The 23383-nt window shown below is 34.5% G+C and overlaps 1 protein-coding gene and 1 pseudogene across 1 annotated transcript; both read right to left on the bottom strand.

Moving 5' to 3' along the window:
* Positions 1-9900: 9900 nt before the first annotated feature.
* Positions 9901-10551, bottom strand: LOC149224758 (catalase isozyme B-like). Its single transcript, XM_089386244.1, has 2 exons — positions 10397-10551; positions 9901-10279 (listed from the first exon to the last, which is right to left on the bottom strand). Exons 1-2 carry the CDS (start codon positions 10505-10507, stop codon positions 10220-10222), a joined length of 171 nt encoding a protein of 56 aa, XP_089242370.1. The 5' UTR covers positions 10508-10551; the 3' UTR covers positions 9901-10219.
* A 16-nt stretch (positions 10552-10567) lies between these two features.
* On the bottom strand, positions 10568-13574 carry LOC149224757 (catalase isozyme 1-like; annotated as a pseudogene).
* Between the last annotated feature and the right edge of the window lie 9809 nt (positions 13575-23383).

Here is a 23383-nt window from a genome sequence, read left to right as displayed (position 1 = left end):
AATAAAGCGTTTTTCATCATCAACCCTCTTAATATCGCAAATGTGACATACTCTTCTGTCTCAAGGTGTTTTAGAAATTGACCAATGCCCAGTTTCACTCCGAAGCCTATGAGAATTAGTTATTATCTTCACAAGTTCATTTTCTTCTTAGCACCAGTTAAGAGAGGAAGATAATTATGGTTAGCAAGATTGGGGTTGATCGGCTCCTTATAATACCTTAGCTTCCTTTTTCCCTCAAACTCCTTATCATCCCACAACTTATCCTTAAATTTGGAAATACTAGTATTTTTAATATTATCTTTATTCTCCAAAATGATCTCCTCCTTTATCCCCTAATGGTTGAGCCAAGACTAGGTATCCTTATGGCGACCACGCTTGAACCAGACGTGGGGGTTTTGGCTAGAGTTAGAAGCAATTTTGGGGAACCTCTTTGTCTCCATGTTGTAAAGATTCTTATTATACATCCAATACTTAAACATAGTCATGCTTTTAATGGGGGGTAAGACTAGCTTCAATCACCTTTACTCTAGAGGTTGTAGGTTATATATTGATTTTTGGATCAATTTGATCTTCCTCCACAATTCTCCAGATATATTGCAATAACAAACCCCACATCCACAAAAATTAATAGCGGTGATGAGAGAGTCTCAAAGATGAACTTTTTTTACTCCACATCCAAAGATTTGTCAACTTACAATTGTTTTCATGCTCATAATAAGCTTTCTGGGCACCTATAATTCTTTTCTCAATGATTTAATTCCAATTGAGAAAATGATGAATGTCAATACCTAAATATTTGTATGAGGAAACCTTCTCCAAGTAATTTTTATCATAAATGAAATTATAGTAGCTGATATTTTTAGATTTAATAATCATGAGTTTAATTTTGTCAGTATTAACTGTCATACCCATCTTGGAGCAGTAATCATTGAGGATTCTAAACTTCTTGTTGAGATCATCATGGCTTTTGGCTAGAAGAACGATATCGCCAACATAATGGAGAAGAGTAATGACCATACCAACAAGCATGGGGCCATTACATCCTATAATTTTCAAACACTCTTCTAGCTTATCAATGTTAATACAAAAAATGGTAGGGGATAGGGGACACCTGAGTAGAAATGTGAAGTTGGGTTACACTTTTGTGAGAATTGGCAGTGGAAAATTTGTCGTCGCACCTTATCAGTCAAACTATTCCATTTTTCTGCCAAATTAGGCATTGTTTTTCGGCTGAAGTATTTTTTTATTTTTGTTTTCGGTTGAACAATTAAACATAACTTTCAGTTGAAAATTTGAACGTTAAAGTTGATAGCAACTTGCAAAGGATTTTTGGCCGATGGGGGGGAATCTGCCCGGTTAGTTTTTTTTTCAAAAAACAATTTTTATATATCTCGGTCGTGAGCCCATGGGAAATTTTTTCTCTATATTTTTTGCTGAATGTTGTTTGCGCACTATGAATGTTGTTTGTGTAGGTCAGGTTGATGTTTAGCATGTCACATTGATGTTAATTTGTTGGTATAGTTTTCTTTGCAAATTGGTTATTTTTTTTTGGTTTTGCAGGTCTCCTTAGCTAGAGAAGCTGGACGCTGGATGATATCGACACTCGAGGAGTTCGACTCTGGATGAGTTCGATGCTGAGGAGTTTGACGTTGGCTAGAGGAATTCTTTCGGGCGCTAGAGGTTGGTTGATGTTTGTGTTTTTTTCCCATGAATCTGGGTGTTAAAAAGATCAATTGATAATGAAGTAGGAAAATGGACCAATATGAACCAAATTCTTCTAGCTCAATATGTAAAGAACCCACCAAAATTATAGATTATGTAAAAAGAAACCAAAATAAATTAAGCCAATGTCCTACTTCAAATTTGAAAATATATATACCAATGTATAATGAGACACAATCATAATTCACTTGAAATTAATGCAAGGTATGTTAATGCTCTCTCTGCAACCACCTCGTCTGCTATGATGCCTCCACCTTGCGATACCAAGCAATTAAGGAAAAATTGTGAACAACCTATGGTTGGGTAGGCGACCATGTTCTACATGGGCTTGTACATTGTAATTATAGGAATGGGGGTTGTGAAAGCCTCGTTATCGACTCATGCGACCAATCAATTTGATGACACAGATCCAACATAAAGAAGTGATGCTATGTTCCATTCCATTTCATTTCCACGCTATGGGGATTCTCCTTTAAACCTAATTTTAACTTCGTTAATTCTGATAAAGTTTTATTTTATCATAACACTACGACTGTACGCTCATATATTAATGTTGGTTGGGTGACTGCTTTATGTCCAACCCACATCCCCCCTCCACAGATGCAAGTTAACTTTGAACCATAACCTTAAACATACATGATAATGAAAATACATGGCTTCAAATTTCATCTTAAATTTTTCTGGTCAAAGTAGCACATTTTTTTCTTTCTTTAATCTAGGCCTAACGTGCACAATTTTTTTTTCTTTCTTGTTTAATCTAGGCTTAGTGTGATTAAGGCTCGCTGATTTATTGAATAAAAGTGAAGTGATTATCACTGACACTATGAACACAGATATAAACACCACTTTATGTTTTATTTTTATTTTTAATTCTCATGTTCCATTTCATCGTCTCGTTATGGGGATTCTCCCTTAATCCCGTTTTCTTTCTTTGTTAAATTCTCACAAAATTTTATTCTATCATAACACTCGGGATGTACATTTACATATTAATGTTGGTTAGGTGATTTCTCTTTGCCTTCTATACATCCAATCCTTCTGTATCCCATTTTTTTAACTGGTACTTTTTCAACCTTTGCATTGGAAGCCTGGTAGCAGTTATCCTCATTGTAACAAGATCCCGCTAGGGAGTCCACATAAACTGCCATCAACATAAATTGTAAAATATGTATAGAAAAATATTTCACTTTTCAAGGGAATATAGGTTCATTTTCTATGATACACACACACACACACACACACACAAAAGAATGCAATTGACTTTGATATTTCTTCTCTTTTAGGTACTAATAGCCATGACAAAGAATCAAAACATGTCTCTACCGATAGATTCAACAATGCTCTACGATGTATACTTCATGGAATCATTTGTTTAACACATTGAATTCCCGTGGAAGAGGATACATGTGTGTTTGTTACTAGCACTATTAAATACTATATTCGGTCCTTGGCTAGTATATCAGAGCACCTCACTGGGAACTTGTATTAGCTAAGTAATTGCATGGAGGAACAATTTTTTTTCTTTTTTCATGTTTGAGAATTTGTACACAAGGAGGAAGTTCCTTGTAGAACATGTAGGGTATCAGTTTGAAAAATTTATAGGGAAGTTCCCTATAGACACAAACATAGGCTCAAAGTTGTTAGGTTTTGCATGGGCATTGAATTTTGATGTCGACAATTCAATGTTTTGTATTTGAGCCATTGAATTTCGTTTGTATGAGCATCCAAACATACCAATGAATTTATAAAAAGTTTATATTATTATAAATTGTATTTTTTTTTTAAATCTTACTTTCTCTAGCATAATATTAATATATTTTTTTGTGTAAGCTTGGTAGTACTTCCTTTTGTGTAGACCATCTTCCAGATTCATCACATTAGTTTTCTTTAGTACTTCCTTTTTCTATTAATTTTCCATAAACGGGTAATAAAATATGTCTATCAAAATATTTTTGGTGACCTCAACCTGCCCGCAGGAAACTAGGTCTGTTGGCCACCAATCTGCATAAAAAACTGTCTAAAATTTAAACAGTCTAATTCTTATTATCCAGGATACATTTGCTGCTATATCTAATATATACTTCATGCTTGAAAAGTAAATGCTATTCAACATAATAACAAAATTTAACTATCTAGATCTCTACTTCAATCATTTGATGATTCTACTGGAGCTAGGTCTTTTGCACTTGACCCAGGTGCTTCACTCTGCAACAGTGTTTGGATCTGCTTTTCCATTCTCTTTAAGCAGAGGTTTTGATGATATTGTTGCACTTGTACAGACTGGATTTCCTTCTGGAGATATTTTAAGCTTGGTTCTTCTTATCTGTCCACTTTTGGATCTTCTCTGTCCTTGTAAGTTATCATTGCCTTGGCCAGAAGGTTTTTCATTACCCAGTATTGTTGTATGGTCTTCCTGAATAGTGTCTGGCGACCTCGAGTATGGCCTGGATCCTGAATTATTGGCTCCCAATCTGCTATTGGGATTTATTCATTTTCCACATTGGCATTTAACTCCCCTTCTGATCCGGATTTAAACAGGAACGCAACAAATTACAGAGATAACCATAAATATAGAGATGTAGCAGAAATAATACTTCATTTCATTACTGTAAAATATTGAAATATGCTTACAAACAAAAATGGAAATAAACCAGCTAGGGCGATGGTAGCTTATCTCTGAGAAGAGATGTGGCGGCTACATGCCTCTGAAACGTGTTAAAATGAGGCTCGAAGGCCTATTTATTGTTGAGAAACAATGGAAAACCCTTAACATCCCAAAACCTAACCCTAGAAGATGAAACACCAAATTATGGGCCCCATTTTGGGTAAGTTGGTACATCAACTTCTCGGGGTTGTAACTTTGGCACCCGATCTTCGTTTGATGCGTACAATAGCTCGTTAGAAAGATCTATCTGAGCACTACAACTTTGGGAAGAGAAACATCAGTCCATTGACCCATGTTACTCCCAGATTTCCCAAAAAACGTCATTTAGGGCCTCGAAATGGCTCCGAAAGTTCAAGACCCGAAAAATTGCTAAAAATAGTAAATTATGCTGCAATTACAGAAAATGAAAAATTGAAAGAGATAGTTGTGGGGGTCCAGGTGGGATAGGTGGGTGGCCAACAACATCCACCTGGATCACCTTCCCATGCTGCTGTTACTACCTTTACCTCTGTTGGGGTTCCTACATAGTAGGCATTGATTAAATTCTGCATGCTCTCCTTTCCAATTCTTCTTCCCCTTTTTCTTTGTGGTTTGCTCGTTGACGCCTCCGTGACTTTCATTTTCTGTTTGGTCTTTTTCCTGCTCTTATGCTCACTTTTCGTCCCTGTTTCCTGCCTTCTTTTACCATCTTTTTCTGCTTCTATTTCCTACAATCCCTGCACTCCTGCAGACTTGCTTCGATTGCCAGAGCTTCAGGGACTGGTGAACACTGGAATTAATACTACCTGTAATGTGAACTAGTAATAAATCATTAAAGTCAATAATTATTTTACCTTAGTGTTCTGCCATTGATTTTTGATTTGTGTTTTGGCCTTATCGCTCCCAATTTTCTTCTTATTCGCCCCATTGCCCCCAGTTTGCAGCCACTCCGTTAAAGCCTCACTCCTCAGCTCTGTGACCCCCCCTGATTCCCATTCCCCAAGGTCTCCCCAGGTGTCCCCCTCCTCACTTATGGTCTAGCAGGCTAGAGTTTTTCTTATCGTCTTTAGGGGAGCTAAGCTTTTTTAGCTGTTCCGCCACCAGGATGTATCCCCTCTTCGCTTTTCGGTGTTGCGGCTTCCATAGAATTCCCTCACTACCCAATGTCTTCCCAGGTTGCACTTTCTCCGACCTTGCACTGCCCTTTTGGTATGGAGTTAGCCCTTTCCTAACCCACTGGTCTATATTCCTATCCCCATGATAAGAATGTCCCACCCGACTCAATGTTATCCTCACTTGGGTTTTTTGCCAATTCCGGTTCCTAGCTTTCTCCCCTCCCAGGTCCAGGGGGCAATAGCTCCCCCGAGAGCTCGCAAAGGCCTCAAGGCCTTTCCTTTGCTCAATTCTGAAACAATTCCTACTAGTAGGCATTCTAGTTTTTTCCCCAGGTTCAGTTTCCCCCCCAGGCCTCTCACAGGACCCCTTCCCCCCCACCCATCCAGGAGTACCATCCCTTTATACCATGACATTATCAACAAGAAATTATAGATGAAAACACAAAATTTACCACAACTTTCCACAACTATGAGACCAGAAAGTCTTTTTCTAACCCAGGACCAGCCAGGCCCCTTACGGGGTTCGTTTTTTCCCTCCCACCCTTCCAGGAATGCTATCAAGTCAAACCCATACAATATTAACAGGAAATTATACTTGAACACTCGGGATTTTTCATTCCTTTTCTCGACTAAAAGACCAGACACTCTTTTCTTAGCACAGAACCAACATTTTCCTATTACATTCAATACTTCTCTCCTTATTTTCCAAATTCTTCTCCATTTGCATGACATTGTTACCCTATCAACACAAGGGGGAGCTGTAATTACATACTAGGTGTTGCAGACGAAGTTCGGTTGCTGGTTGTCGCACCCCTTCTCTCGGCGTTCACCAGTTGCTCCGTCCACTTGTTCTCCCTCAACTTGTTGCATGCATTCCCCCAGCGGCCTTTCCACCTTTTTTTCTAAACTGCTCGCCCACCTACCTATTCTCGTTACTGAGGTACCCTCCACTTGCCACTTTTCCATATCTGCCTCCCCTTCTTTCGTGTGAGGTCCTCAGTCGAGACACTCACTTCCCATCCATTTCTTGTCCTCCGTCATCTCCTTACAATTTCTGGCTTCCCTAACCGTCTTCTGTTTTCCGTCTCTCTTTGCCTGCTGTCCTGCCCTCCTTCCATCTATCCTTTCCTTATATCCTCTGGCTCCCATTGCCCTACGCACACTGATCAGGTCACATAAGATTAATATTAATAAGTTGACACATGTTGTATTAAAGTTTGAAAATTTATTTAGTATATGACTTAATATTTTGTTAAAAAAGAATAATGGTTTTCTGTTTTAATGTTTTTTTAGCTTTGCTATTCTTATGAAAGATTAGCGGTAAAATTACTTTGTTTTGTTAAATAAATACAAACTAATCTATTTACATGATATTCAAATTCAAATATATTTTTTCCAATAAATAAATAGTTGTGATGAAGCTAATAATTAAAAAAAGAAAACATTAAAATTACAATTAAATGCCATTCAAATAGTGAACAATTAAATAAAAATTTTAAACCCCCTTCAATTCTATGGTTGGATCTAATTGATAACAGATTAAAAAAGAATGATTGAGGAGATCTTACCAACCCCTAAGACATTGGAAATTAAGAAAACAAAGAAGCCTAGTTGAATATCCTCTATTCTATTTGAGTTTGCAGGTATTGTTTTATAATAAAATTTTAACATTTAAATTTGGAAAAATGCACTCGTTTCAAGGGTTGAGGTTGATAAAAGATGGCGATTAAAAAAACACAAAAGTTTTTGTCTTAACCACTACAAAGTTTTTTTTGGGGGGGGGGGGAATTCACTTAGTCCACAAATAATGCAAAATAATGCAATTGAGTTTGAGATTTCTTCTCTTTTAGGTACTGAGAACGGTGATCAGGAATCAAAACCTGTGATCAGGAATCAAAACCTGCCTTTGCTGACAGATTCAACGATGCTCTACAATGTCTACTTCATGGAATCATTTGTTGAAGAGGATACATGTCTGTTTGTTGCTAGCGCTATTAAATAGAAGTTCCCTCACTGGGAACTTCTAGTTGCTAAGTAATCACATGGAGGAACATTTTTTTTGAGAATTTGTACAGAGGGAGGTAGTTCCTTGTAGAACTTGTAGGGTATCAGTTTGAAAAATTTACAGGGTTAGTTCCCTGTAGACACACAAAGAGCCTCAGAGTTGTTAGGTTCCGCATGGACATTGAATTTTGATGTGGGCAATTCAATGTTTTGTATGTGAGCCATTGAATTTTGGGTGTATGAGCGTCTAAACCTATCAATGAATTTATAAAAAGTTTATATTACTAGTAATTGCCCCAAAAGGAAGGTGCAAAGAGAGGCCGATAGAAATGTTAAATTGAAAGAAATCAATTTTGGTTCACGCAGAAATTTACACTTCAGTTTTCTTTTTCTCAATAAAGATGAGGAATCAGAACTTATCCAGAAATTTGCACTTCAATTTTCTCTTTCTCAATAAAGATAAGGAATCAGAACTTGTAACAAAACTGAAGAAAGCAATCAACCCTGCTAAATACTTGTTATCTGAACAAAGCAATTAACACTGATAAATGCTTATTGATTGAAAGCTAAAATCTTCCCAATTTACTTACAGATGCATTAATCACATCTCATTCCCAGATCATGGATATGAGCAAATTGGAAAATCCAGCATCTCCGAAGCTTAGGCTCTTATGATAATAATTTAATGTTTGAGATGAACCAGGAACTATATATACCAATCTAAACGGCCGGCCCTCTGCAACTTCTTGAACTTGAGAGCAACAGAAAGACCAAAATAATTGCTTCTTGAATTTGAGAGCAACAGAAAGACCAAAGTAAATGCATTGGATCGGTGTGCAGAAACGTCCTCTGCACTCTCTGGCCATCAGGGAAACGGACACATACCCTACAAATATTGAGCCCCTTTATCTTCTTGTGGCTCCTCCGGCAGAAATGACACTAAATGACGTTTGGCTTCTCTTGAAGATTCAGCAGCTGGTAGATCACAACAAACTGAAAATACGCATTAAGATACGAATCTCATTTAGTACACATCCATCTCACTATTTCCCCACCAGATAAAGTTGAGGATTGGCAATTAAGTGGACCAATGTATGTTCTTACTTCATAGTAATATCGACTAGAAACAAATGTTTCATGGTTGGTCTAAGATGTTCCAACAATGTCCTTTCATGATCAGTTGCCATGAAAAGACATCAAGACATCACTGAAGCTTTCCATGTTCTAAAGATGCAACAATATAGTTTCATGATCAACTGCCATAAAAACGCATCATTGAATCTTTCCAGTCAAGAAGAATGGCATGAAAGAAATATGCTGATGGTGCAAGTGAAACCATACAACCCAAAGTTCTAGTTTGACAAGTTAATAGAGAAAAAGCATTGGTTAGCCTCCCAACCCCCATCAAAATGCAGAAGACGTCGTGTCAGAGCTCAATCTGGACAGACGTACGAAAAGAGGATCCATTTCAACAGGAATTTTTAGGATTTGTAAAGAGAAGTTGTTCATATTCATGAAACAATGCAGGCAAATGAACTAAAGAGTTTAACCCAAGCTTTAGAGGAAGTCTAATGATTTGTAAAGAGATTGTTCATATTCATAAAACACCGCAAACAAATGAGAGTTTAACTCCAGTTTTATCATTATGAGAAAACAGAAATGAATTCATGAAGATCAACTGATTGTTATTCCAACCCCATGAGAAGGCCATGAAAATAACAAAAATCATGCACAGTGAACAGATACTATAGTGGAAGTTGGATGTTTGATATAAAATAACAAATTCACACAACTGCAAGTATCAGTATAGGAGAAGCAGACCACCTGTCAATGGAAGCCTCTTGGGGCATAAATATTAAAATAGAAATCTGTTTATGAGAAGTATCAAACACAATTACACTCCTCAACTACCTTGCAATCAAACACAATTGAGTTAGGGTAGAAACTTCCCCAAAATGTCACCGTGCAATGGGAAAAATGAAAATGAGGAAAAATCACTCAAAGAAAGGAACCTAACTGTCACTATGCCAAGGGAAAAATAAATAGAGAAAAATAGGTGTCAGTAAGGTTGACTGTCACTGTATCTGCACCATGCAGAGGGAAAAACAAGACAAATGAGGCCGAGAATGTTTCCTCCAGCAATAGGTAATATTATCAGTCTTTATTTTGACGCTTGACTTCCCTAACGCTCACCCACCCATTCGTTTTGACTACAGTACCTTTGAGAATCGAGATAAGGCATAAAAACAATAAAAGGTACCCTCGAGATAAGGCATAAAACCAAATGACAATAAAAGGTACGTCTACAACAATATCACCTGTAGTTTCGCAAGAGCTCTGGTCAAAGAATATCTTTTTGCCGGAGCTATGATCCAAGGTTATTTCTTTACCTGTTATCAAGGCTGACAACCGATATTCTTTCATAAACATTTCTCAACAGAATTTATTCAATTTGACCATATATGATACCAATACATCATGACAATAGACCTGTCAAAGTTCATAAGTAGGTATCTATCCCCTGGACCTAACAGATGTCCAATCACTGATAAATCATCAGCTGTAATTTCAATTTCATGAACCACTAGCACTATGTACAAAAGTAAAAGCAATTTTATCTTCACAGAGAGAATTCCTCTTTCTCCTGCCCTTCATATATGTAGAAAGATTAACAAGCAGCAGCATCCTATTATAAAATGTCGTATCCCACATTGCATGCTACAGTTCGAACTTCTTACATATTTGCTTTCATGTTAAGGCGAGCTGCTATCTTCTGACCCAATGATTTGTCACACTGCACCAATCCATGTGATTAATAATTAGTATCAATAATAGGTTATTCCAACGGATGTATAAAAAGGATCACAATCATAGAAGCTCAAACGAAATATAGAGAGTCTGAATGGCAAACCTGTGACCAGTAAGATATCCAAATACTGCAAATTTCATGGGTGACCCTAGGATCTGACAAAGCTGCCACCCATCGCTTCACAAAACGCTCTTGCCTGCAATTTAAAATCATCACTGTAATTTCTATCCATATAACAAAAACAATGAATTGACTACTAGAAATCAAGCCAACCTACCGTTTTGGTGCAAATGAACGATATCGCTCTCCAGGTTGTTTGAAATTATTCTCGTTCTCTATCATGCACTGCAAATACCAAAAAATATCCAATATTTCTTAGACTTGCACATTTCTCTTTTGGCAATCTTTACTTCCCCAATTTGTAAACGATGAATTTGACTGATGACAAGGCAAAGCCCTTCCTAACACTTAAATGAAATCAACTTATAAATTAAGGGAAGATGCATCGAATAGCCAAGACACAAAGTGGACTGAACCAACAAACAGAAATAAATTTATGATAAACTGAAAAACGTTAGATCATCAACTGTGACGATATATCCAAATCCAAGAAAAAGCAACAATAATCTAAGTCATTGTCATCATAATCACAAAGAGAAAAACTATCGAATAAAACAAAAAGCATGCAATTAATAGTCTCCAAAAATAGACTATTTTGAGTTTCAAACTAAAATAGTACAAACATCATTTTCAAAAATAAAAATTATCAAGAAAAACGCCACTACGCCACATACATACTACAATAACGAACTGTCATTGTATCATAATATTGTAAAAATCACAGATCTATCACCAAATTCTGGAGAAGTGGTGAGATCTTACCTTCTCCCGCTTGCCAGTATGGGTATGGGAAGGAATGGGAAATCTCTCAGCATGACGAACTGGATCGAACCTTGATGGAAAGTAGTTGACCGGTAATTCCAGCAATTGTTTTGTAAAAATAAAATCTCTCCATGAACATTGACTCGATGTCCAAGTAATACGAGAGGTATTGAAAAAGAAAAAGATTAAAATTATTTACCAACCTCTTCATCCCTGTGCATGAAGTTCATGAATCCCTCATGATGATTACTGTGATGTGCACACTTGGGTGCATTGGCTGGCAGCATCAAATAGTTGGGTCCAAGTCGATGCCTTTGTGTATCTGAGTATGAGAATATCCTTGTTTGGAGTAGCTTATCTTCAGTGTAATAGACACCAGGAACAACAAGAGCAGGAGCAAATGCAAGTTGCTCGTTTTCAGCAAAGAAATTGTCAATATTCTTGTTCAAGACCATGCGTCCTACAGTTTGAAGAGGAAAGATATCCTTGGGCCAAATTTCGTAACATCTAAAGGATCAAAGTCATATTTATCCTCATCCCGAGGATCCATTGTCTGGATAAAAAGTTTCCATTCAGGATAGTTGCCTGCTGCTATAGAATCATAGAGATCCTTGGTTGCATGACTGTGGTTTGTCCCACCTACTACAACTGCTTCATCATCCAATAGACACTTAACTCCACAAGTAGGCCTCCAATGAAACTTCACATAGGTTTGCCTCCCAGCCTTATTAACAAGGGTAAAGGTGTGGACACCAGACCCATCCATATGCCTGTAGTTTAAAGGGATTCCAAGATCATCAAAGAGAAAGGTGAACATATGCAAACTCTCTGGGTGGTGAGAGAAGAAATCTCGAATCCTCCAGTCTTCTTGAATGTGACTTTTGGGATTTGGTTTCAATGCATGAACCATGTCTGGAAACTTCATACCATCGCGAACAAAGAATACAGGAAAATTATTTCCAACAAGATCGAAGTTCCCCTGCAAGAGAAATGAAAATCCTATGAGCTATATGGGAAAAAAAAATGGGGTAGCATCAATTACAGAATAATCCTTTGAAAGAACTTTCAAAAATAGTCAAATATTTGGCCGAATAATGCAGCAATTTTGATCATAAAAAACAAATGCCTATTGCAACATACAAGACAAGAAACTTCAAAAAGAAAATGATCCATAAACTTTCTACTCGAACAGAGTTTAATAGAAGATGCAACCTCAATGATCAAAAACGTAGATGTCACTTTCAGCAGGGTACTACCTATATACCAGGGTTCCTCGTACTTGCTTTATTCTGTAAATGGCACTCCCATCTAAGGAAGGATTCATAAAACCAGTGTTGAAAGACTGAAATTGTAGCTATTGCATCAATCCAGAAGACGTTGAACACTTTTTTTATGGAGGCACCTTTTACCAAGCAGGTCTAAAGACGGATACAAGGCCTCTGTAGAGGTTAGCAGGGTACTACCTAGATACCAGGGTTCCCCTTACCTGTGCTTTATTCTGTAAATGGCACTCCCAACTACAGGAAGGCTTCATAAAACGAGTATTAGAAGACAAAAATTGTAGCTACTGCAGAAAGCAAGACGGGAAAAAGATTTGAATTACCTTCTTGTGGCTATGTTTCCTCTAAGCTTACTTATTATTAAATTATGTTATGGTTATTCGAGAAGAGTGACTTTTCTCTGTCGGACTTGAGGGTTTTTAAATCATTATGGATGTTGAGCGTTTTAGCTCTGGCCGGAACCAAACTCAGTTTTTTTGTTTTACATTTCGCTCTTCCTTTTCCTGTACTGTTGGTTTAACAGGTTACTTGTAGTATACATATATGCATTTTGGTATTTTATGGCTAAACACTTGGTTTGAAACAGTTTTGCAATCAAATCTTGCATGTTGGGCATGCCATTCCTCTTGTTTATATGGTAGTAAGTTCACTGTTTATTGTAGTTCCGACTCAAGGCGGCGAAAACTATATTGCTTATATTCTATTTATCTTAAGATAGATAATTGTTATTTAATATTTCCAGAGTAGTGATTACAGTACAATATGCGTCATTCATATTAGAAGGTAATTCAAATCTTTTTCCCTTCTAATATTATGATAAACTTTACTAATATTAACTTTACTAATATCTTAAGATAGGTAATTCTAAAAATGCTTCATCTTGTTAACACTGGTTCGAACGGAAATTGGTCACCGAAACCATCTAAAGCAGCCTGCTTTCACATTAATCACCTATGTGACAGAATACCTGCTTAGATTGCAATACATTATACCTGCTTAGATTGCAAGCCTGCAAAATTTCGCATTCCTTGAGATTAGCCAAAAAGTAATAGATATGACAAGGCATCGTCTGAATTGCAAATTAGCCCCTCACCTCTAGGCAGGAGGAATGCTGACATTGTTGGAACCTGGGGTCAACCTTTTCGAAGGGGCCTTTCCATATGAGGTCGGGCGTTCTCCTTCCTTACAAAGAGATTATCAACCATAATCATCTGAATGGACAATACGAAACAGTCTCTCTGTAAACACCGGATTTTTTTAATCTGGGCATGAAAAGGAAGGTCTTGGAAGGACACATATCTCCCAATCTTGGTGTATTGAGAAACATCACAATGTTAGATATGTCGTACAATCAGGCCCAAGAGCCATACCAGATGGGTTCGGTAAACTCTTAGAGCTCAATGTGTGGCATTTATCCTCAAACTAATTTACAAGGAATATACTATATAAACTCAATAACTGTTCCAAGATATTCAAGTTGCATCTAATCATAAATTACACTGCCTCTTTTCACTGTGACAAAGTTGCCAGACTCGAATCTTCAGAGAAACAACAATACACCTGAAAAGTATGGACTCCATTTCTGGTTTTCGAGAGGTAATACCATTGCATGGTAGTGAGAAGAAGCCTGAAAGACCATTTCTAGGAATATTTGAAGTAGCTTAAATTGCTCTCTGTCAAAATAATAAATATTAAAAATAAGTTAATAACCATTTGAGATATAAGCATGCAACTTAACGTGTGTAGTATGAAGTCAAATGCTTGATTTGTCAAATAATTAACTTCGATGTGTAATTTCTTCAGAGTTGGATGACATACCATCTTTAATTTATATAAATGTGTCATACAATCAGCTTTTTAAGAAACTTCTAGGTTCTTGGAATAATTTATCGACAACATTTACATTTTCTTCTTTGGGAAATCCAGGGTTGTGCTTCATGTATAAGCTGTATTTGCAAAAGTGGAAGTCAAAGTAAGAAAAGACACCTCATATCTAATATAATACGTATCGTTCCTTTCTGCTTTGGCCAGGTTTTGCTGTTTTGGATACATAATATTTATTACATCTGTTTCGGTCAGATTTATTTATTTTTTTCCACCAGAGGAATTTGTAACTGAGCCAATATTGTACTTTATTCACAAAAGTCAATTTGAATCACCACAGTTATAACTTTTAGGTGTATACATAAGTTTTTCCTGCCGATCTGAGTTACACCAAACCTCCCCACACATAGTATTTCATTTATACTATCATGCCAGTTAAGCTGCCATTATTTCATTTACACGATCATGCCAGTTAAGCTGCCATTTCTATTATAAGAATATTGTATTACGATGAAGAAAAACAAAAGTCTCTCAAACTAAAATGCAAGACCTGGAAAAATAGGTCTCAATACTATCTTTGTTCCTTGATAAAATGAAAAAAACGGATTCCCGCCAATCCTGCGAATGTTGTAATCTTGAACCTAATAGTCTACTATTATAACTATTATAATCTTTGGGCACCAATTTGGAAAGCCTCTGGTCACTCTACAAATCACAAAACTTAGCAGATTTGGAAAGCCTCTGGCCACTCTCCAAATCACAAAACTTAGCAGTCATACCAATTAACTTTCAGGCTCTAATCCTCCTAGCTTCTTCCATTGTTGTAGCTTTGTTACCGTTACGATCCCCTGCAATCAATTCAATGGGAAATTTCCCCAAGAAATTGGAGAACTGAGCACGCTTAATTTATCAACCTTCAATGTGAATGAAGTTCCGGGGTGAGGAGAAATTGTTGCCGCCACGGTTGCACTGTGGAAGCCATCGACAGTATAGACCTGTAGCTTTCCCCTGCAAAGAAGGGGAAAAGGAAGTTGTATACGATGATGAGCATGCAAAACAAAGGACCTATGATAACAGAAACATCATATATTCAACAAGAGCCTTACCTGCGAGGGTTGGTGTGTAGTGTGCGATAATGTTGAAAAACTTTCCTGGAAGACCTTACGCTTTTGTTGAATGAACCTAAGATTACGCTTTTGTTAAATGAACCTAAGATCCAAGTGAAATTGGGAAAGATTTATCCAAGACAGAAACAGAATTCCTGGTGAAAACCTCAAGAGAGAGGATTTGTAACACTGAAGGAGGGTTTGCAACGGCTTCTAAGTCCGAGGAGGAAAAAGATACCTGTGGTGTGCTAGTGTAGGTTTCACCTCGAGCACCAGAAGAGCGAGGTTGCAGAGCGCCAACGGCCAAGGGAGAAATGAAAGGCGTGTTTCGGAGTTGGGGAGAGGTACAGGGATCTGCTTGAAAAGTGTAGGGATCGACCTGGCAAGAGTAAGACCAGCGTAACAGGAAGACTGAAATATCAGAACTGAATGGGACAGATGTCAGGTTCATGAATTAACAAACATAACAATATCATAACAATGAACAGAAATTGCAGGATTTCCCGCTGAATATGTGGACGCCTGTCAGCACGAGATTGCAGAACTCCCGATTGTGCTGCCGCTACGTGTCAGCATGAGGAACAAAGGGACGACGAAAGTCCCTTTCAAAGGAAGGCCTATCTGCGTAATTATAAATTGTAAAATTTAAAATCTTACTTTCTCTCGCATAATATTAACATGTTGTATGTCCTTACTTTAAAGTTTGAAAATTTATTTGATATATGACTTAATATTTTGTTAAAAAAGAATAGTGTTTTTCCCCTTTTTAATGTTGTTTTAAGCTTTCCATTCTTATAAAATATGAACAGTAAAGTTACTCTGTTTTGTTAAATAATTTCAGACTAATCTATCTACATGATATTCAATTTCAAATATATTTTTTCCCAATTAATAGTTTTTTTTTTTTAGAGAGAAAATTCATATATGGCCGAAGCCCTCATGATTACAATATGGCCGAAGCCAGTTAGAATACGGCCGAAGCCAGAATACAATAAGGCCGAAACTGGCAGATACGGCAAAGCCGTCACATATCGCTGAAGAGGGGACCTCCGCAGGGTTCGAACTCGGCTGGAGGAGCGAAAACCATCAGCCCCAGCCGTCATATCATGCACGCTGGGTGCCCCAATTAATAGTTGTGATAAACTAATAATTAAAAAAAAAAAAAAACATTAAAATTAAAATTAACCACCATTCAAACAGTGAACAATTAAATAAACTTTTTAAACCCCTTCAATTCTATGGTGGGATGGGATCTAATGGATAACATATTCAAAAAGAACTATTGAGGAGATCCTACCAACCGGTAAAACATTGGAAATTAAGAAAACAAAGAACCCTGGTTGAATATCCTATGATTCTATTTGAGTTTGCAGATGCTCTTTTATAATAAAATTTTAACATTTCAATTTGGCAAAATGCACTCGTTTCGAGAGTTGAAAGACAGTGATTACAACAACCCATTCATTTATTTATTATTTTTTTTTCGCTTAACCACTACCATTTTTTTTTTTTTGGAAAATTCACTTAATCCACAAATAAAATGTAAAAATAGCTATGGTTTTTTCATATGGATTTAAGATCAATTTAATGATATGAAATTTTGGATGAAAATCATGTTTCATACATTATTTTATTATTTTTTAATTTAAATTTAAATTTTATGGTTATAATGAGAGATTCTGTTAATATATTCCAATCATTTCTATTGTGTTAATTAATGGAATTTCAAAGATCACCAATTTTTCATTTTTAAATTCATATTTATTTTTCACATTTACATAAGGTAATTATAAAATTATCATACACATCATTCAAAGATCACCAATTTTTCATTTTTAAATTCATATTTATTTTTCACATTTACATAAGGTAATTATAAAATTATCATACACATCATCAAATAACGAATGACATAATATGAAAATTAACAAATAATGTTAGTTGTCTAAATTATAGGAGCATATTGCAAAACAATTTGTTTGTAGTGTAATTTGGACTACCGTGATTCGATTTTCAACCAATGCAATATCAACGTGTATTTCCGTTGTCAAGCTTGAGCCCCAAAGATATATTTTACAACTACATTTACAAAGAATAGTAACTAATTCTCTTAATATATTGATAGTTTCACTATATTTCTAGCAAGCTATAGGGACAACTACTATGTAGCACTTGTTTTTGATTTTCTATTATTTTCTCTCCATAATTTTATGCTATTTAATATTTTAAACTTTTGACCTGTCTCTCTTAAAGAGATGGAATTGTCCCTTTTTCCAGTAATGCTTTAAATTTGAAATTTCATATTCTATTATCAATGTAGCTTTATTGTTAATTTTTTAAAAATTTATTACTATATTTTTCTAGTGAATGCTTTTCCTTATCATTTTTCTTATAATTGATTTTAAAATGTTTTTCATGTGAAGTTTATTTCATTCTTATAATTAAATGGTTAAAGTGTTTTAATTTTAATTTTCTGTTTTTGTCTGGCCATAACTTTCTCCTATTTAATATTTTATATTTTTGGCCTATCTCTTCTAAAGAGATGGAATTGTTCCTTTTTCTAGTAGTGCTTTAAATCTGAATTTTCATTTTCTACTAGATCAATGTAACTTTATTGTTAATTTAAAAAATATTACTATATTTTTTAGTGAATGCTTTTCCCTATCATGATAATTGATTTTAAAATGTTTTTCATGTCAAGTTTATTTCATTTTTATAATTAAATGATTAAAGTCTTTTATTTTTCATTTTCTGTTCTTTTCTAGCCATAGCTTTCTTGTTTAATGGTTTATACTTTTGGTGTATCTCTTCTAAAGAGATGGAATTGTTTCTTTTTCTAGTAATGTTTTAAATCTGAATTTTCATTTTCTACTAGATCAATGTAACTTTTTATCCATTGGAATTGTAGTCTTCTTAAATGTTACATGTGAACTAGAGTTAAAATGAATTACACATCACATATTATCAATAATATTATACTTACATCCCATTTGTCAGCTTCATATGGAATAGTGAAGGAATTACATATCTCTCAATAATATTATTCTTACATGTCATTTGTCAACTTCATATGAAATAGTGAAGGAATTACATATCTCTCATATTAAAATGATAGTGAAGGAACTACATATCTCTCAATAATATTATTCTTACATGTCATTTGTCAACTTCATATGAAATAGTGAAGGAATTACATATCTCTCATATTAAAATGTGAATTAAAATTATTTTACTCTTAGTATGTTATCTCTCTCTATAAAATCTTAATATACAATTAAAGTAGAAATTGAAATACTTCATCTATAATTGACATTGATTATTTTGTTATTAGTATTTTTATTTTTTAATGTAAATATTAGTTTATTAATTTTAAATTTAGCATATTGTAATAACATCTTCATCATACTTAGACAACAACCCTCCTCACAATACCAATTTTCAAATTTATGTTACCACATGCTCTCCTCACTACTGGGAGAGTGATAATGCTCTCCTCACAATGGGCAATTGGTAATGCTGCGAAAAAGAAGTAAAATTGGACTCCTCCCCACTTGCCATGTTAAACATCTACCCAATACTTAGAATGTATTCCATGATAGAATTTGATTTTAGATATTTATTTTTCATCATTCTCCCACAAAGTTCTTACCAAACTTTTTATGGCCCAGACATTTGCAAAAAATAAATATATTATTCATTTTATCGAATTTATTTTTTACAAGGATAAAAAAAACCCATTAAACATGGTTGAAAAATGGAAATTATGAAGTTACTTGTTATCCCAAAATAGGACAAGCAGTGATTACATATGTGCCATACAATATTGAGACGAACAAAGTCCAAAGGAAAAGGGATGTACCTGGAAAGACAACAAACAATGACGCAAATTATATTGCACTTATAGAAGGCTTAGGAACAACTACAGAGTATGGATCCAATGGAATTGTAGTCTTCACCAATTCTGAACTTGTGTGCAACCAGATGAAAGGCATGTACCAAGTCAAAAAGGATAAGTTAAAACAATTACATAGAGAAGCAAAAATAACTACTAGTCAATTTCAATCATTTAACATAAGTCATTGTAAAAATGTTAATAGGATGTGTAGTGATCTATTGTATGGGGTAATGCCAATTCAATATTTCTATGTGAAAGATGTGTTTTGTACAAAATGACGTTCCATTAAGTTTGTTAAATACATACATTCTAAAGTTAAAGTACCTTCTTTGTCTTAAAGTCTCTTACTATTGTATTTTTCATGAAATTTGAGAAAGCTTAGAGATTGAGAATTAAAAATTGCAATTTTGAATCAACTGAAGTTGCACTAATATCGAAAGTTGCACATTAATTTCAATGCGGGCATAAGTTTTGTCTTTGTAAATAGAATCTTCAAATATTAAATATTATGTGTGGAGCATGCATTGTTAGTTTTAATAGGTTAATATAATGGAGATTATGTAATGCACATACATATGGTGTATGCATGCACTGCATGTATAGGACAAACACATAATAAAATGCATTTTTTTGAGCTATGAAGATGTACCAAAGATACAAAACATTTGAAATTGATGGTAATGTGATTTTAATAAAGTAAATAATGTTACTAAGATAACACTTAAAATATTTGAAAATATGCAATCATGACATAAAAAAATGCATTACAAACATGATAGGTGTATAATCAACAACAAACAAGAAGACTATGATGCTCCATACTTACATTATAGTAGTATTTGCGATCTTTGAATTTCCTTTTAACTTAACAACAACAACACCACATTAATGAAAAAAATTCTGTAATACCTAGTAGTAGCTAGAATGGAAAACTTAAGAGTGCACAAAAAGAACTTGCCTAACAATCTATTTGAACTCTTTCTTATAGATGAATACAAGGAGAAGATATTGTTGGCCAGTTCAATTAAAAAAGCTCTAATGGAATGCCATATTCAATGATATGTTCATGGTTAGCTTTGGACATTCTCCATTTTTTAAATTTGGATTTTTTTCTTGGTTGAACTTCTACCAACTTTATGCACACTGCACACACCAAGTGACTATATTGAAAAATTATGGCATCAAGTTAATAGTCTTGAAAGTAAACATGACTCTCAGTTTGATGTGTTTATTGGAAAAAATGTCCTTTCAATATAATAGACCCTCTTTCATATATAAAACTGTTATCATCATAGTCCTCCAATAACTTCATCTTTCGTTCAGTGCATCGCATCCAATAATACTTGAAATTTTCTATGTTGTTAATGGGTGCAATTACAACAAAAACATATACTGCACAATAAAAAAAAGTGCAAATTCATATCATAATTAACAAGAAATTAGTTATGAACATATACTTGATTTTATTATATTTAGAAATATATTTTAACTATTATCTATATTTATACACAATGATTTTACACACACACACACACACACACACACACATATCCTTTGAAAGTAATTGAAATGCTACCTTCTCTAACAAGATAATAAAATCTATAACCTTCAAATAACACTACAGTCTCCTCTAATTCCATCTCTTTGAAGATCGCAAGCAACATTTTCCCCTTTCTATTAAGTTCTATATGTTGCCAAGCTTTCACATACATATTGTTTTCACAAACATCATTGAATTGTGTGTCATTTATGCAAACATGAAAAAAACAACATTCTTTTCTTTTCTCAAATGCAAACACATTTCATACTCTTTTGATTTAATTGAATGCAGTTTTCGAGTCCCTTTTACTGTTTAAGCTTCGTATGTAATCTATCTATCTACATCTTGGACTCTAATATGCTAAATGAACCCATAGTAAATTCAAATATGTTATTTAAAATACAATTCATATATCAAAGATAATCATTGATGAGTTATTTAAACTATAATTTTTAAAATTAGAAAATTTTTAAAATTAATAAAAATCATCATATATTAAAAATATATACAAATTAATATATATGTACATACTTGTGTATCTCCCTTGATGGGTAGTCTCATGGCTTAGTGAAACATGCACCATTGAACAACTTGATCAATTGAGACAATCCAATTTGCAGAGTGGTCGATTTGATATCTTTGAAGTGCTCATTTTGTACATGCCCCTGCGCCATCATGTTCTACTTTTCCATGTCCGGTCTCAAAGAAATCCCAATAATGTTTAATGTTAGTTTTCATATGAAGACGCCACAACCAAAAAAATGATCATGAATATTTGAATTGACATGTGCATCCATTTGACCATATCCATTATTCATTGAATTTTAATCCATGACCTTTCAATGAATCATAAATCTTATCAAAGCAATGTTTTACAAAACATGTATCATGTGTATGATCATTGTTGATATAAAAATGATATTATTTAATAACATGTTGATTCTCACTGGTGATTTATATATGATAAACATTTTACTCAACATTTCTATATAGAACATGGACAAGCATAAATACTTGGTTAGAATGATAATATTCACTTTGTATTTCATTTTGTTCATGTGTAATTTTTTGCAAAATAAACTATCGACAAAATAGTCCCTGGTGGAAAAATTTCACGGGATTTTTTGAATTGCAGATCCTACCATTGAGCTCTATGAGAATGCTTGGTGTATTTATAAATTTATGTCTCATACTTCTTCAAAAACTCTATCACAAAATTTCTTCTTCTTGTAAATCAATCCTTCTAGCACTTGTACTACCACTTGCACCAATCAATGTATGGATATATTTATATCTCTCCCATTCCACTTTTATGTTTAAAAGTAATTGATAATTCATATCAATAGGATATTTGTTGTAAAACAAAGTCAAATTTCCACAATGATCACATTTTTTATCACCAACACATTTATTTTGGTAAACTAATTCATGATTTTCTCTTCCACATAGAATTTGAGATATGCAATCATGGAGAGTGGAAGGGGGAGGTGATTTTTTCCAAAATGTTTTACCAAAATTAAAGGTGTCATAATATAATTGAAATTATACATGATAACGACAAAAACAAGTGTCACGTACAATGATAGGCTTAACATACCATGGTTTTTGATGCAAAAAAGTATTGATTGAGACATTAATTCCATGATTCTCTTATTTGAGCTTATTGAACAACTCCACCTGAGTGGTGTCCAAGATGTGTTTATTCCTCACACTGGTTTCGTGCTATTCTTCGCTGCATCACATCCCTTTCTTTTGGTGAAACATGTGATTTTTTTCACACAATATTCATATATCCTTTTTTTTAACATTTTCTCCAAGTAAATCTTTGTATGGTTGCCTACAAATAACTGTCTAGCAAGCAAGCTCATCATTTGCATCTATTTGCAATCAAAATATCCTATGCGTGTGCAATATTTTTCATGAGGTCCCTAATGCTTTTGCCATAAATTTTATCAAACAATTTTCTTTAGTAGTTGATGAAACCATTGCTATTTGTATTGCTCTACATGCATCTAGATCACTTTCTTTCTAGATTTTCCAATTGATTTTGGAGCACTACTTATATTTTGAATAAAATTTACTTCATCTTTTTATCTTTTGTTGATTCTCGAATGCCCAATAGTTTTGTAGCTTCTTTTAATTTATTCGATGTTAAGGGACCTCTCAAAATTTGAGCTTGAACTGTAACATTTTCATCTTTGAAGAACTTATCAATAATGAGCCTAACACGATATTGTATAACATGGTTAGATTTTTTGTCCCCATATGTGCTAGTGTCGACATTTCTAACATCTCATCATCGATAATGATTTCATCTATACATATGATAATCTAATGTAATTGAGTGTAAATATACATTAAATAATTAAATTAAAAAATAGAGTTTGTAACAACCCGAGTCAAAATTCCATGTAATAAAATTAATAAAGGAGAAATAATAACCAAGGTCATGAGACACATATTCCAAGTTGAATGTTGAGAAAAACATCCTAGTGTGGGTGTTCATTTGGTTTATTATGGCTAAGGAAATTGGAAAAGGCAATGACAAAGGCTTTGGAAGAC

Source organism: Pinus tabuliformis, chromosome Q, assembly GCF_031772625.1.
Source record: "Pinus tabuliformis cultivar Carrire ecotype Pingquan chromosome Q, CPIR1, whole genome shotgun sequence".
Lineage (NCBI taxonomy): Eukaryota > Viridiplantae > Streptophyta > Pinopsida > Pinales > Pinaceae > Pinus > Pinus tabuliformis.
This window is presented reverse-complemented; position numbering and strand designations above follow the sequence as displayed.

Coding starts and splice junctions, on each gene's coding strand:
- LOC149224758 (XM_089386244.1), bottom strand. CDS start 10,507: ATGATTTTAAATTGCAGGCAAGAGCGTTTTGTGAAGCGATGGGTGGCA. Junction 10,280..10,396: donor GGATATCTTACTGGTCACAG/GTTTGCCATTCA, acceptor GGATTGGTGCAG/TGTGACAAATCATTGGGTCA.